The 13,647-nt window shown below is 50.4% G+C and overlaps 1 protein-coding gene across 1 annotated transcript in view; it reads left to right on the top strand.

Annotated features, from left to right (window-relative positions):
* CSMD2 (CUB and Sushi multiple domains 2) overlaps positions 1 to 13,647 on the top strand; it is a 262,798-nt gene that overhangs the window by 244,036 nt on the left and 5,115 nt on the right. The window contains exons 58-66 of the mRNA XM_051638216.1: positions 3,721 to 3,897; positions 4,657 to 4,836; positions 6,042 to 6,215; positions 7,306 to 7,479; positions 8,950 to 9,023; positions 10,146 to 10,257; positions 11,942 to 12,121; positions 12,646 to 12,711; positions 13,289 to 13,450. Coding sequence (XP_051494176.1) covers positions 3,721 to 3,897; positions 4,657 to 4,836; positions 6,042 to 6,215; positions 7,306 to 7,479; positions 8,950 to 9,023; positions 10,146 to 10,257; positions 11,942 to 12,121; positions 12,646 to 12,711; positions 13,289 to 13,450 — 1,299 coding nt within the window. The remainder of the gene's footprint in view (positions 1 to 3,720; positions 3,898 to 4,656; positions 4,837 to 6,041; positions 6,216 to 7,305; positions 7,480 to 8,949; positions 9,024 to 10,145; positions 10,258 to 11,941; positions 12,122 to 12,645; positions 12,712 to 13,288; positions 13,451 to 13,647) is intronic.

Raw genomic sequence — 13,647 nt, 5'->3', positions numbered from 1 at the left:
CTTGTACCTTCTATCCACTGGATTATTTTTAAGAAAACCAAAGGACCAGGGAGACAGGAAGAAGTCACAATTGGTTTTGCCAAAATGTACAAATGGTTTGGAAGTAACTTAATTGCAGAAACTCCTGAGACTCCTGCTTCAGCCTGGCTTTGCTGTCCCCAGTAACAGCAGCTTCCCTGGCTTTCTCAAAATTGCAGATTTCAGGCCTCATTTAGCTTTCATTTCCAGCAAGCTTTTAAGTGCAAATGAAATGTTAGATGGTTTTTTTTTTCCTTTCTCCTTCCTGATGCCCTGTCTCTGTCCACCAGGAGAGTTGCTCCTCAGTGGCACTGGGCCCTACACTGCCTCCTCCTGCTCTTAGAACTGGAGCAGAATGTTTACTTTGAGAATGTTTATTGTTTCTCTGGGTGAATTAAAACTGCATCCAAAATGCTGTGAGGCTCTGGCTGCTCTTTGGCAGTTCCAGTGGACAGAAATGTCTCACAGTGACGAAACTGGGAAAAGAAACTGAGTTTCCTCTCGTGTCTGTTTGACCCATGAGGGCCCTGGAGGTTGCAGGGCTGGGATTTGGGTCTAAGCTGCTTTTTTCTTGCTCTCCCTGCACAGTTAGGTGTTATGGTTTACTGGTTAAATTAAACAGCATGGAAATTACCAGCCCTGAAGCAAAGGCTTTGAGCCTCCAAAGGCTCTCAGCTGTCTCTTGTTCCAGCAGGAGGCTTGGCCTGATGTGTCAGACATTATTAGCAGAGTGTTTCAGATGGCAGCAGAGCTCGAAAGAAGGACCAACACTTAAGAAGATTAGGTCAGAGGAGGGGAAATGTGCAAAGGACACTGTTCACACACCACCTGGAGCGTAGTGGGATGAGCACTGATGGCCATCACCAGTCCTTGCTGCAGATCCTGAGCAGCAGGGCTTGCTCCCTGCAGGAAGGAGCCTTCCCTGGGCACTGCCTGCAGAGCAGCCCTGAAACAAGCCCTGCTCACCCTGCTCAGGGGGGTATTTGCTGTGCAGGGCTTGGGGGAACCTGAAGTGTGTATTAACTAAAAGTGCTTGGCCATTGCTCAGCTCTGGAGGATGCTGCTTTGCCTAATGGTGGTACATGTTGAGGGGAGCTCAGGGGCCTCCTTGGACCATCATTGCAGCATCATTTGCTTCATGCACAGCTACACCAGCTCTGAGCTGAGCCCCTCAACAGGGCCCAGAGAGATTCCCTTTCTCCCAGCAGCTTCTCACTGTAAAACATGTAGGGGAAAAAAAGCAAGGGAAGGCAAAGGGGGAATCTTAATAAGCTTTTCAGAAGGAGGATGTGTGGACTGGAGTCAAATTAATTATTGCTAAGCTCTGGAGCATCTCTGAGCGTTGTGGTGTTCTATATAGCAGAGGCCACTTTGTAGTGTACAAAAACTTCCCACTCCTGCCAGGAATGTGGGTATGGCAGGGAACAAACAGCTCCAGCTCTCACCAGATGTCCCTGCTCCTGGGCTACCCCAGCCCAGGCACAGCATGGCTCCTCAAGAGTCAAAACTGGTTCCTCTCCGGGAGGAGGAATCTGGGGAGAATGTGGCAGCAGCTCGTGCAGCCTGGGGGGAGCAGCCACAGCTCCCACCCCTCGGGTGGGTGAGCAGCCCCTCAGGTTTGGTGGCTGCAGCTGGAAGAGTGAGCAGGGAACAGAGTGCTTCCTCACAGCACCCCGAGGAAGCAATGAAGTGCTGAAAGGAGCTGATAACACAGCAACAACTCCAGTAAATCCCAGTCAAATACAGCTGATTTTCAGGTTATTTTATTTAAATTTTACTTCACTTTAAAGGTGATTGGGTTTGAGATTCTTAAGGAGACATGAGTGGGTGTGACTATGGAACTTCAAGGGTCTTAGGATGAGTTCAAAAGCTAGTGCCAAAACCAGTTTTCTTCTGGAGCCTGATTTATTTTGTGTCTTCCACTGAAGCCAAAGATAATTATTTACCTACTTACTGCTTGCTTGCATGATTAGATCCTATTTAGATTTAAATTATTATTTTAAAAGTTCAAAACTTCCATCCTTAGGTTTATGGCTTCTTTTCTACCTCAACCTGTGCAGTCACAGCTGATGCACACTGAGATTAAACCATTGCCATGAGTCTTCCTCCAGCCACAAAACAGTATTTTTGGGTCGCCTGTGTGTTTGCCCACATGCATAGGTGGGGAAGGCTGGGCAGGAGAGACCAGCTGATGGATGAGCAGGCAGTGAAATAGTAATTTAGAGCTTTTTCTGGGTTGATAGAATATGACTTTTATCCCAGCATCTCCTGGAAATGACACCGTGTATCAGAGAGATGTTGGTTGCATGAGGAGTTGGTAATGAGAGGGCACCTCTGAGAGGTTTGGTGCTGTGCAGAGTTTCTGTGCACACAGCCCAGAATGGTTATTAGTTTCCTCCTGTCAAACAGATCTGCCTCCATCAAGCTCATGTGTTAACAGCCTGTCAGCAAAGCAGGCAACAAGGCAGAGGAAGCTCCTCTCCTTGTGCTGGGGATCTGTGCTTGTTGCGTTCCTGCTGGAGCCTGAAGCTGCGTGACCCCAAAGCCAAAGGCTTGTGATTGTGTGTGTGTGTGATTGTGTGTGTGTGATTGTGTGTGTGTGAGGGATTTTCTGTGTGTGTGTGATTTTGTGTGTGAGTCCCAGGGCAGGACAGCTCACCTTGTGTGTGCACAGACTGATCCTCTCACAGATTGTGGCTCTTGGCTGGGAAGAATGGGAGCCAGGAATTTCCTAATCAAAGAGCTGGGAGTGTGTGGTTTGAGCCTTTCCTTGATTAATGTGATTTTCCTTTATGTCCTGTAATTTCAGAGCAAATGAGGGCTGGATGCAATTATTGCAGGTGCTTATTTTGTCATGACAGGGCTCCATGCTCTGCCGTTCACTCCAATGCCCTTTTATTGCTCTGGGGCTGAGGTACTTTACACATAAACCTTGGGCACTGACAGACCTATAATTGTATTCCCACAACATCCTCCCTCCTCTGAAAACATAACTGGATATAGGTGGGCACTGAGCTGTGCCACAGTGGGGGAGCAGTTGGCTCTTCTGCTGCTGCCATTCCCTTCAAGTCTGCAAGTTGTTGCCTTCCCCAAGGGAGCAGAGGCAAAGGGCTCACTCAGCTCCAGGCTCCCACACTCCTGCAGGATGGAGGGACTCCAGGCTCGGCACCACCTGCTCTGTTCAGCTGTAGGATCAGATGTGAGATTGAGAGCTGGGATTAGGTCTCTGCAGCAAGGGGGCACAAGTTCTTCCTCAGCCTGGAGGAGCAGGAATGGGAGGTTGCTCCTGGGCTTGGCTGCAGGGGGGAACTGCTGGATCCCCCCAGGAGAGAAGCAGGGCTGATGCTTCAGGGACCACCTGGCTGCAGGGAGGGAGGTTTTATTCACTCCTCTGCCAGGGATGCTGGACATGCTGCATGATGCTGGACTCTGCCTTGGGACGTGCTGCCTGGCAAGCTGGAGCCCTCACTCTGGGCTGGGTGGTGGTGGGAGGGATCCTGGTGGATTGGTACAGCTGATTTCCATGGAATAGCTGGTTGTGTCTGAACGGATCAGGGGCTTTGCAGCTAACCTTACTTTGATTGAGAACCCTCAATTGCAGGATGTAAGCCTTGGGGTTTGGTTTTGGAGGGGTTATTTGTGGGGTTTGTTGAGGTTTTTTTTTGTTGTTGTCATTTTTAACTTTGCCATTTTGCTTTCCAGTTATATCCTGTGGAAACCCTGGCACCCCCAGCAATGCCAGGGTTATCTTTAACGACGGCTTGGTCTTCTCCAGCTCCATCATCTACCAGTGCAGGGAAGGGTATTACTCCACAGGAGTGCTGAGCAGGCACTGCACTGTGAATGGGACATGGACTGGGACCAGTCCAGAGTGCACAGGTGAGCACTGGGATGGATTCCTGGAAGCTGAGCGATGCTGCCAGGCTCTGGGGCTGGGCTGTCAGGGCCTGTTGGGTGTGGATGTGCAGACACGGGCACCGTGCCCAGAAACTTGGCAGCAGCTGCTCCTCCTGCTGTCACCTAATGCAAAACTCTTGCTTTGGGTTTGTATTTTTTCCAGTTGGTTGAAGGGAGCCCTGTAATAACTTTAATGAGTAGATGTCAGCTGACCTGGGGGGGGGCTCTCCGAGGCTGCTGCTGAAGGTGAGCGTTCCTGCTGCTCCAGGGTGTGCCCAGGCAGAGCCCCAGCTCAGAAACCTGCAGTGATCATGGTGCCTTTCCCACCCGCATGTCCCTGCAGCAGGAACATGGATGATGGCAAATGTGGACTTTTACCTAGAGACAGCAACTAGGGTGCAGAGAGGAGGGGGAGCCACAGGCAAACTGTCTTCCAACTGGCCTGGGTTTGACCCAGGTTTTCTTTAATGTTTAATGTGTGTTAATCCTTCTTCTTGGAAGGCCTTAATGTGCCATGAAGGTTGTTGCTCACTCCACTGAGTAGAAGTGAAGTTTTCTCCATGTGCTGTAGCCCAGCCTGCTCCACATCCTCTGTGCCACAAAGGCTCCCTTCTCCATGCTCAGTGGGTTCCATCCTGCTTTGGAAAATGCACAGCACCGTCGTGGTTCTGGTTGTTGCAGGTCCAGAAGTTTTGGACAAGGGGGAGTCAGCCAGAAATGCTTCTTTTTTTTCCTTGGCAGTCATCAACTGTGGTGACCCTGGTGTGCCAGCCAATGGCATCAGGCTGGGCAGTGATTTTACCTACAACAGCACCGTGGTGTTCCAGTGCACCCCCGGGCACACGATGGAGTCAGACAGGGCATCTGCTCTGACCTGCACGAAGGACCGGACCTGGAATGGCACCAAACCTGCCTGCAAGGGTAAGACTGGTTGCTGTAAACATGGGAGGCTGTGAGTTTTACAGACCACAGGCTTCTTGTAGCTTGTGACAAGGTAATAGGCAGCAGCTGCTGTGTAGTGCCTGGAGCCCACTGGGGAGCTTCTCTGTCCTATCATTCCATCTGTCCCCTGTGTTTATGGCACTTACACAATTTTATCAACATAGCATGAACACCTTGCTATCTTTAGGTCTATCAATCATCACAATATGCCTGGGAGGGAGGTAATTGCTATTATCCCTGTAGCAGAGAAGGAACAGTGAAGCACAGAGAGTTAACACAAAACCCCCATCAGAGAGGAATGAAATGCAGTGTTTTGTGAGCACATGCTTTTTGACATCATCAAGAATGTCTGAAAAATGTTTGTTCCAAGTCCTTTCATTATTCCTCAGTTCTGGGCTTGCCCCTGTAGTTTAGAGATAGGAAAGGGAAATGATAGAGCAGTTGCAGGACAGGCTGGATCTGTCTGTGAGTGTTTTACCCACCAAGCACAAATAAGTTTGCAGCAGCATTTGTGTGTGGCTTCAGCACTCTGGAAAATTCACCTGTCATGACTCTGATATAAATGCAGACCACACAGAAACTTCCAAATACACTCCAATTCCTTCAGAAGCTGTAAAGATCAATTCTTAAGCTCCTCTTTCATTCTGTCCACTGAGCTAATGTTGCAGGACTAATACAGAATGTGGCCAGAGTCTCATTTGGAGGCCGGGCTGGTTTGCATGAGCCACGCAGCTTTCCCCGTGCTCCCATGAGCTGAAAAGCAAAGCACTGCAAAAATGTTGCATTACAGCACCCTGGAGTGGATGAAATACAGACTTGTTGATTCAGCTGCTAATCTGAAATTCAACCAGGTTGTCCAAAATGTGTGAATCTTTCAGGGACTCTTAGGTGAGTTTCCACACTAAGTCAGGCTGGATTCTTACCTTTGGTTGGAAATGAGCATGGGCTCAGAAATCTGACTTGGAGATTTGGGATTTGGTTATCTCCAAACTTCAAAGTAAAATCCTGGGGTTCACAACTGCACGCACACCTGGAAAAGTTTGCACAGCCCCCTGCTGGGTCAGTCCCAGGAGATGGGACTTTGAGCAGAACCTGACTTTGATCCTACACGAATTTGCTTGTTAATGGAAATAACTTTACGGAGAAGCCAAGAGAACTGAGTGTGCTGTTGTTTTCCCATTCAGCTATCACCTGTAAATCCCCACAAGCCATTCCCAACGGGAAAGTGGTGGGCTCGGATTTCAGCTGGGGCTCCAGTGTGAGCTATGCCTGCCTGGAGGGGTACCAGCTCTCCCTGCCCGCCGTGCTGACCTGCGAGGGGAACGGGACCTGGAGCGGGGAGATTCCCCAGTGCTTCCGTGAGTGGGCAACCAGCTGCAGCTACACACATGGGCTGGGTGGGGGACTGGGATTAAAACCCCAGTGTTTGATGCTCTCCACCATCTCTGGTCTCTGTGTAGCTGATTTTAGCATCAGTTCTGCCTTATCTGGCAATATCATAGAGAGGATGGATGGAAGTTAAATATCTGGTTGCTGCCCTTCCTGCCCCTAATCCCAAGGGAAGTCAGCAGGAGTTTTGCATGCCAGGAGAAATGCATGATGCTGCTCAGAGTGCCTGTAGCCAAAAGTCTGGATGTTTGCCCCACCCCCACCAGCAGCCACGTTGCTGAGAGTCTTGGTTTGCCACCTCTGTAAGGAGGAGGCAGTGGCAGCCATGGGGACATAGTCAATCACTCCACCTCTCACAACAGGTCGTGACAGCTCTGGAGATCTTGCACATTCCTGTCCACCAGACATCTTCAAAACTGCCTGTTTGTCACCCCAGCAGCCCTGTCTTCTGCAGTCCGGGCTCTTGAAACTGCCAAAGGCTGTAGGAAAAAACTCTTTGGCAAAGGGCACCCTGGTGCTGCAGCAGAAGTTCTAGGGAGGCAGAGCTTTGGCTGGGTGGAAACCTGGGTGCTGGATACAGTAGCTAATGCAAAAATGAGTTCAAATCTTGGAATGCTAAAGGCGGGTTGGAGTTGCTTTTCTTGGCTGAAGGGCTGGCAGCTGCACAATAGCCATTTTCATATGAAATCCCACAAAGCCCTCACCGTGTTCCTTGCACCTTTCCCTGGAGCTGGTGTAGTTAGTGGGCTTTCTGTGTGACACAGAACCCTTCAGCAATGTGACATCGTGCAATTCCAGATACGTTTTAAAGCTAAGCATGCTGCTGGGGGGCTGGAGATGGAGGAGAAGGTGGAAGTTAATTAAGAGCAATTGACAAAAAGAGAGAATCCCAAGGAAATAGCCAGCAACGCCTCCTGCTGCTGCTGATTCCCCCGTCAGTCATGGAGTTTGATGGCAGGGAGGGGTGGGGTTTGGGCTGTTCATAGACCCACCTTTAGCTGCTTAGCACTGCTTGCTCTGGAGGTTCATCACCCCCACCTGTGTCTCTGGCTGTTGCAGCTGTGTTCTGTGGTGACCCGGGGATCCCCGCCCAGGGCAGGAGGGAGGACAGAGGCTTCACCTACCGCTCCTCCGTCTCCTTCTCCTGCTTAGCCCCGCTCGTCCTGGTGGGATCAGCCCGGAGGTTCTGCCAGTCCGATGGGACGTGGAGTGGGACCCAGCCCAGCTGCATAGGTAAGGGCAGACTCCTCTGCCGTGGAGCACTCACCTTGCTTTTCCTTTGGTAGCAACGTTGGGTTTCTTTTCTGGGTTTGCAGAAATGGGTGTTTTGCTCCCCTGGAGATCAGAATGTAGAGGGATTGTGCTTTTGGTTTGTGTGTACTGGCTGGTGGTGAAGAAGTCATCTCTTTGGGAATTGCCACTTAGATTCAGTGTCTGTCCCCATTGTTCCTGCCCCTGATGGGGGTCAATCCATAGTGCATCCAAGAAGAGGATCTCCTCCCTGTTACTGCTCCTCAGCACAGTGCCTGGGCTGCTGGAGGGCAAGAGGGAGAAGTTCCTCTGAAGAACGCCCAGCTCTTGTATATACTCAGATCTCACCCATTTTTGAGGTTGCCAGCACAGCAGAGTCCCCAGACACAGCCAGGACACCAAGGTCCTGCCCTCCATCCTCTGCCATCCATCACCTGCTCCCACATCTAGCCATGGGGCCCTTTATTTATTTATTTTAGACACTATCATTTATCTGGGGGCTTCCATGGAAACTGCATCAGTGATAAATGACAAAAGCTCAGCAGAGCTGAATGACTGAAGATGAATGAGCTGGTGCCTGCAGCACCAGATCAGCCACATTTTGTGTCCCATCTTTAGTTACTCTCTGCAGCTCCAAGGACCTGGGGACAACAACAGCGAGTGCTTAATGGTTCAGTGTCAGGAGGCCAATTAGTCAGATCAGAGGAATAAAGGTAGAAGAATAAACCACCGTGCCAGGAGGCACAGAAGTTGTGCTCCCTTGTCCAGCAGCTGCGGGCTCAGGGAGAGGCCACTTCTGTCCTGCTGCATTGGAGTGTGGAGACTTTATTCTTGACTTGCACAATCCTGTTAACTGGAGCATTTTGAGCAAGTGTAGAGGGGGGTTTGCTGTGGGGCTTCTGGTCCTTCTGGTAGCAATGCTGAGCATGCTGAAGAAAGGAGGCTGGAATGCAGAGCAGACTCATCTGATGGCACTGAGATCTTGCTGCGCTCCAGCTCCTGCTGGTGGAGCTACCCCTGGCTGGGCACTGGAGCATCCCTTGGAGCATCCCAAGGAGCTGGGAACCTGCTGCTGCTGAGCTGCCTCTCAGACAGAAGCTTGTTTCCTTTGTTCGGTTTGGGGTGCTGACATTGAAGTGCCACATCTCTACCTTGGTTCTACTGATGCCCTGCTACTGTTGACATGCTGGGAAAAGAAGGCAGTGATAGATGCTGGAAGACTAGCAGGTATTCCTGTGGAATTGTGTGTCTGCATCTTCTGAGAGATTGAGAGCAAGTGAGGGAGCAGAAAGATCCACGTGGGTTTCCTTGTTGCTGTGTATCCCTTCTGTAGCACAGTATCTCCGTGCTGCAAAGGCCCAGCACGATGTCCCCGAGCAGGGGCAAGCAGAGCTCTGATGTGGCTTCCACAACCACTGCTTTAAAACACTGCCTCTGCTCTTCTCTTCCAAGACCCCAGCCTGACGACATGTCCGGATCCCGGCGTTCCTCTCTTTGGGATGCAGAACAACTCCCAGGGATACCAGGTACGGGCACGGCCACGGGGCCCTTTGGCAGCGCCCTGAGACACACTCTGCTTGGTCCTTGTCTGAGTCCTGACATGGGTTAATGTGTCCCCCCGTGAGCAGGACATCCCAGCCTGCTCTGTTAGACCTTGGAGAGCTCTGATACCGGATTAACTAGCAATGCATAATTTATTATATTAATTAAGGTGCTGATTAATAATTATTAATGTAATTAGTGTTCACAACAGAGGCGTAATTCCCATTCCTTTTCAGACCACATTCTGCAGGTGGTTTTCTTAATCTCAGTTCCTATACAGCATGAAATCAGAGGAAAGGAGAGAATAAACCAAAGTGATTCCCTGGGGTGCTCCATCTCCAGCCTCCACTGCCATCCCTGTGGGTGCCCATTCCTGCTGCCACGGAGCTGGGCATAGAGCTGGGATAGCTGATTCCATGGGGCTGCTCCTGCTGGAGTGGGTCTTCCAGTTTTGCTTCTAATTAGTTATCTTAATCCTGAGTTTTAATGACTTAATTCTAGTTTTTAATTAATACTGAGACACCTCAAATGTGACTTTTCTAAGGGTTGCCAGTGGGAGAGCTGCACATTGTAATGGAGCAACCTGGTAGAAGCAGGGAGTGAGCTCCATGGTATCATTATAGTTTGGTTGAAATAATAAGAATTTAGTTAAAAACATGCAACAAAGTGGATAGTCTGGAAAACGCAAGCATACCTCAAAAATGTTCAGGTCAGGTTTTGTGATCCTGTTTGCTATTCAAAGTCCAAACTGGCATTTGTAGCATGACTGCAGGGCAGTTGTTGATACTGGGTATATTGAATATCCATGCTGGCAAAAATTCCAGCCTGTGCTAACAGCACCTGTGTTTGCTGGTGCTGGGTGTATTGAACAGGCAAAGCAGCCTTGCCTCCATCACTAGAACAAGCAACTCCCTGCTCAGTGAAAGGCCACAGCTCTCCAGGGGCTTTCTGGACACCAACCCCTGGCAGGGGGGTGAGGGCAGAGGCAGGTGCCTGCCCTGGCTGGCATGGAGAAGATGGGAAATTACACACCTACTGTTGTATTGCAAACGTGGGTGACTCACGTAGCCCCGGGAAGCTCAGTGGTTGATCTCCTGTTGATACAGGTGGGAAGCATGATCTTTTTCAAGTGCCAGAAGGGATACCTGCTGCAGGGCTCCACCACCAGGACCTGCCTCCCCAACCTGACGTGGAGCGGCTTCCAGCCCGACTGCGTCCGTAAGTCTCGGGAGAGGTTTTGTCAAGGGAACCCAGGGCCTTGAACTGTGCAGTTCCCTCCTTTTGTTGCTGTGCTTCACCGTGCAAATTGCTGGCTCTGAAGAGCTGGTCACTGGGGGAGAGCTCTTAAGAAAACCTAGTCTTGAAAAAGTGGGAGATCAGACAGTCTCTTCTCTCCTGACACAGCTCTAGCAGCAGCCACTTCTGGTTTCAGATGAGGTTTTTTACTTGTTTTACGTAGTTTCAGGTGACACTTTGTTTTCTGCTTCTGAAACTGTGTTTGATGGCCAAGCTGTGAGCTGGCCCTGCAGGGACTGGGCTTAAGCTGTAGCCAGAAGGGCTCTCAGGCAGAGCCATGTTTCTCCTCATCTTTAACTAGTGTTGCTCTTTATTTAAGCTGTCTGTCATCTTTTCCCTGCTACACCAGAAGGAGTTTAATTTAATATATTTAAGTGGTAATATCCATCACGGCCTCTGTATCAGAAATGTTATAAAGCTTTTCCCTTTCCCTTGTGTTAATTGGTGAGATATTTTTCCATTACCAAACTGTGTATGTGCTCGAGGTGAGCAGCCCAACTGGGCACCTGCCTTTAAAAACCTCTCACACGTAGCATCAGAGGAGAGGTGCATCAAAATAAAAGATGGTTTTGGCTCATCTGTGCCAGCAAGGATTGGGTTGTTGCCTTTAGGCTTTGTGTAAAGCCTTCTCCATCAGCTGCACTGAGTTGGATGCAGTTCCTGCTACCTCTGACACCATGTGAGTCCAGGTCAATCTTTCAGCTTTCTGGGTTTTATATTTCATCCTCTGGAAAATGAGGATGAAGATAATACCTCATGAAGGCTGCCAAGGATTTGTTTTCATTCATGAGCAGTTTGAGAGCTACAGAAAGGGCAAATTTACAGCATGGGTGAAAGTGAGAATCCCAGCTCTGTGATTTATTTTGTGTCACAGCTTCTCAAGGAAAGGGGTGACACATTTACAGCAGGACCTGATGGAGCAGCACAGGCACGTGCTCGCTCTGGTGGCAGGGAGCTGTGCCAGCCCAGCTTCCATTTCTGTGGGCCAAATCCTGAAAGTTATTGAGCAGTTATAGGAATTGATGACTGTTGCACACTACTGAGGACTCGCTGTGTGATCCTATGGACAGGTGGGTGCAAATGACTAGTGGGACAGTGGCCTGTGAAGTGAGGTGATACAAAACCTGATCTGTAATGCACTCACTGGAATCACTGGCTCCATTTACCAGGTCTTGATACCCTGTAAAGGCAAGTTTTGGTCTGGAGAGAGACCTGGATCACACTGCTGGGATCAAGTTTAAAGGAAGGAGAAAGGTGTATTTAGCATCATTTGGGTTTGACTTTTTTCCCTATAAAAGGTGGGGAGCAGCAGAGCCCGAGTGTCAGTTCATGGAAGCTGGAACCAAGCACAGGATCCCCTGAGAGCTTTAGCCAGAAACAGCAATCTGGGCAGCAGGGCCTGGGAAACAGTCTCATTAATTCCCCTGGCTGGGAAGAATCCAGACACTGCATGGGATTGTCTCCCTCAACAAGCAGAGAAGCTTCTGCTGAAAAATGCTCTTCTGAGAGATTTCTGTCCCTGCTGACATCACGGTGTCACCCTTCTGTCTTGCTGTGTGTGCCTGGAGCTGTCTCTCATCATCTCTGTTCTCCTGGTGCTTTTCAGCTCACCACTGCAAGCAGCCCGAGACCCCCTCCCACGCCAATGTTGGTGCTCTGGATTTGCCATCTCTGGGGTACACCTTGATCTACTCCTGCCAGAGCGGGTACTATCTCACCGGAGGGTCTGAGCACCGGACCTGCAAAGCTGACGGCAGCTGGACAGGAAAACCTCCCATTTGCCTTGGTAAAAACTCCAGCAGCACAACCCTGGTTTTGTGTTTGCCTGCACCTCTGCAGTGGGGAGAAAAGGGCTTTTCTCCCAGACCCACCCCAGCAGTCGTGTGGTTGCTCAGCTGAGCTGGCTGTGGAGACCACAGCTCTGGGAGGTGCTGTGCAGGTCCTGGGGGAGAGACAGCCGGGGGGTTTCCTGCCTGGTGGTTTGGATCTAGAAGCATCTGCACAAGGCAAAGATTGTTCCTTGCCTCTCGTTGCTACCTCAGAGTCTTAGATCAGGAACAAGTCGTGGCAGAGAGCTGTGTGGCTCTCGTGGAGCATGGGAGCTCTCTCTGCACACTGGTTGGGAGCGGGTGGCAGGAACTGAAACCTTCACGTGGGCTGGGCAGGAACTCATCCAAAGCCCTCGTGCAGCCACGTTCTGTGTGAGCAGTGCTGGCCCAGGGCTGTCCTCTGTTACCACCAGCACAGCAGAAATGTCTCAGCAGGCTCAGACACCCCAGTATTCACCAGCAGTTTGCTCCTCTCTTCCAGCTGATGTCCGCCCCAGCGGGAGGCCGGTGGGCACGGCGCGGGACCCGCCGCTCGCCAAGGTGGCAGGTACAGGAGCAAGGCTGGCTCTTCCGTGGGTCTGCCAGCCTAGGCCTGGACCTCACCAGGTCCATCCCCTCCCCAGGGCAGCTGGGAACCCCGTTGTTCTTGTAGGTCTTGAAACTGCTGGGCTGGTGCAGGCAGCTCCGTCCTGTTTGTTGCTGCTTCCCTGCAGAACGGACAGGAGCCTGAAGGGACTTGGGCTCCAACATCCACCACCCTTCCCAGGGCACTCCAAAGAGTCAGGCCCTCAAGGGTGTTTTCACATTAGAGCTTTTTTTAAGAAAAATGTGTTTTGTTATCTTTTCCTAAGAAATTAATTGGGGGGTGGGTTGATTTTTAAAGCTGTAGTGGCGTTTCTTTGTCAAAACAACAAAATTGAAGTCACCAGCTTGTCTGTTCTCCTCTCCTTGGCTTTGTACTCAGTGATGATACCACAGAGAGCGGGTGGGATTCGAGACATTTAAATACCTATTTGTGAATTCAAAGAAAAGAAAGAAGTTTGCTCTTATTTTGATTTCTGAAAAAGTGGAAACAAATGGCAACGTGCTTGTTTTTCTGTGTCCCCAACTGCTGTGGCTTCTAGTGCCTGCTGACGTGTTTGCAAGGAATTCCCTCTGGAAAGGCTCCTATGAATACATGGGGAAGAAGCAGCCTGCGATGCTGTCGGTCACCAGCTTTGACCCTGCCACCAGTAAAGTCAATGCCACTTTGATAGACCACAGCGGCGTGGAGCTCCAGGTGTCTGGTAAGAGCTGGTGAAGCCCTTGGTAGGGATCTACACTCATCAGAAGTGGCCTCACAGAGCGAGGAGCAGCGTGCTGGGCTGTCATTGTGTCCATGTTCTGAGAGAGCTTTGCAGAACCACCAAGCTTTGAAGTCTCCAGACCAAGACCAAGTCTTGAGTTTGCTTTGACTCCACCTGAAGGGCAGCTCAGCCCCATC

Source organism: Apus apus, chromosome 21, assembly GCF_020740795.1.
Source record: "Apus apus isolate bApuApu2 chromosome 21, bApuApu2.pri.cur, whole genome shotgun sequence".
Lineage (NCBI taxonomy): Eukaryota > Metazoa > Chordata > Aves > Apodiformes > Apodidae > Apus > Apus apus.
This window is presented reverse-complemented; position numbering and strand designations above follow the sequence as displayed.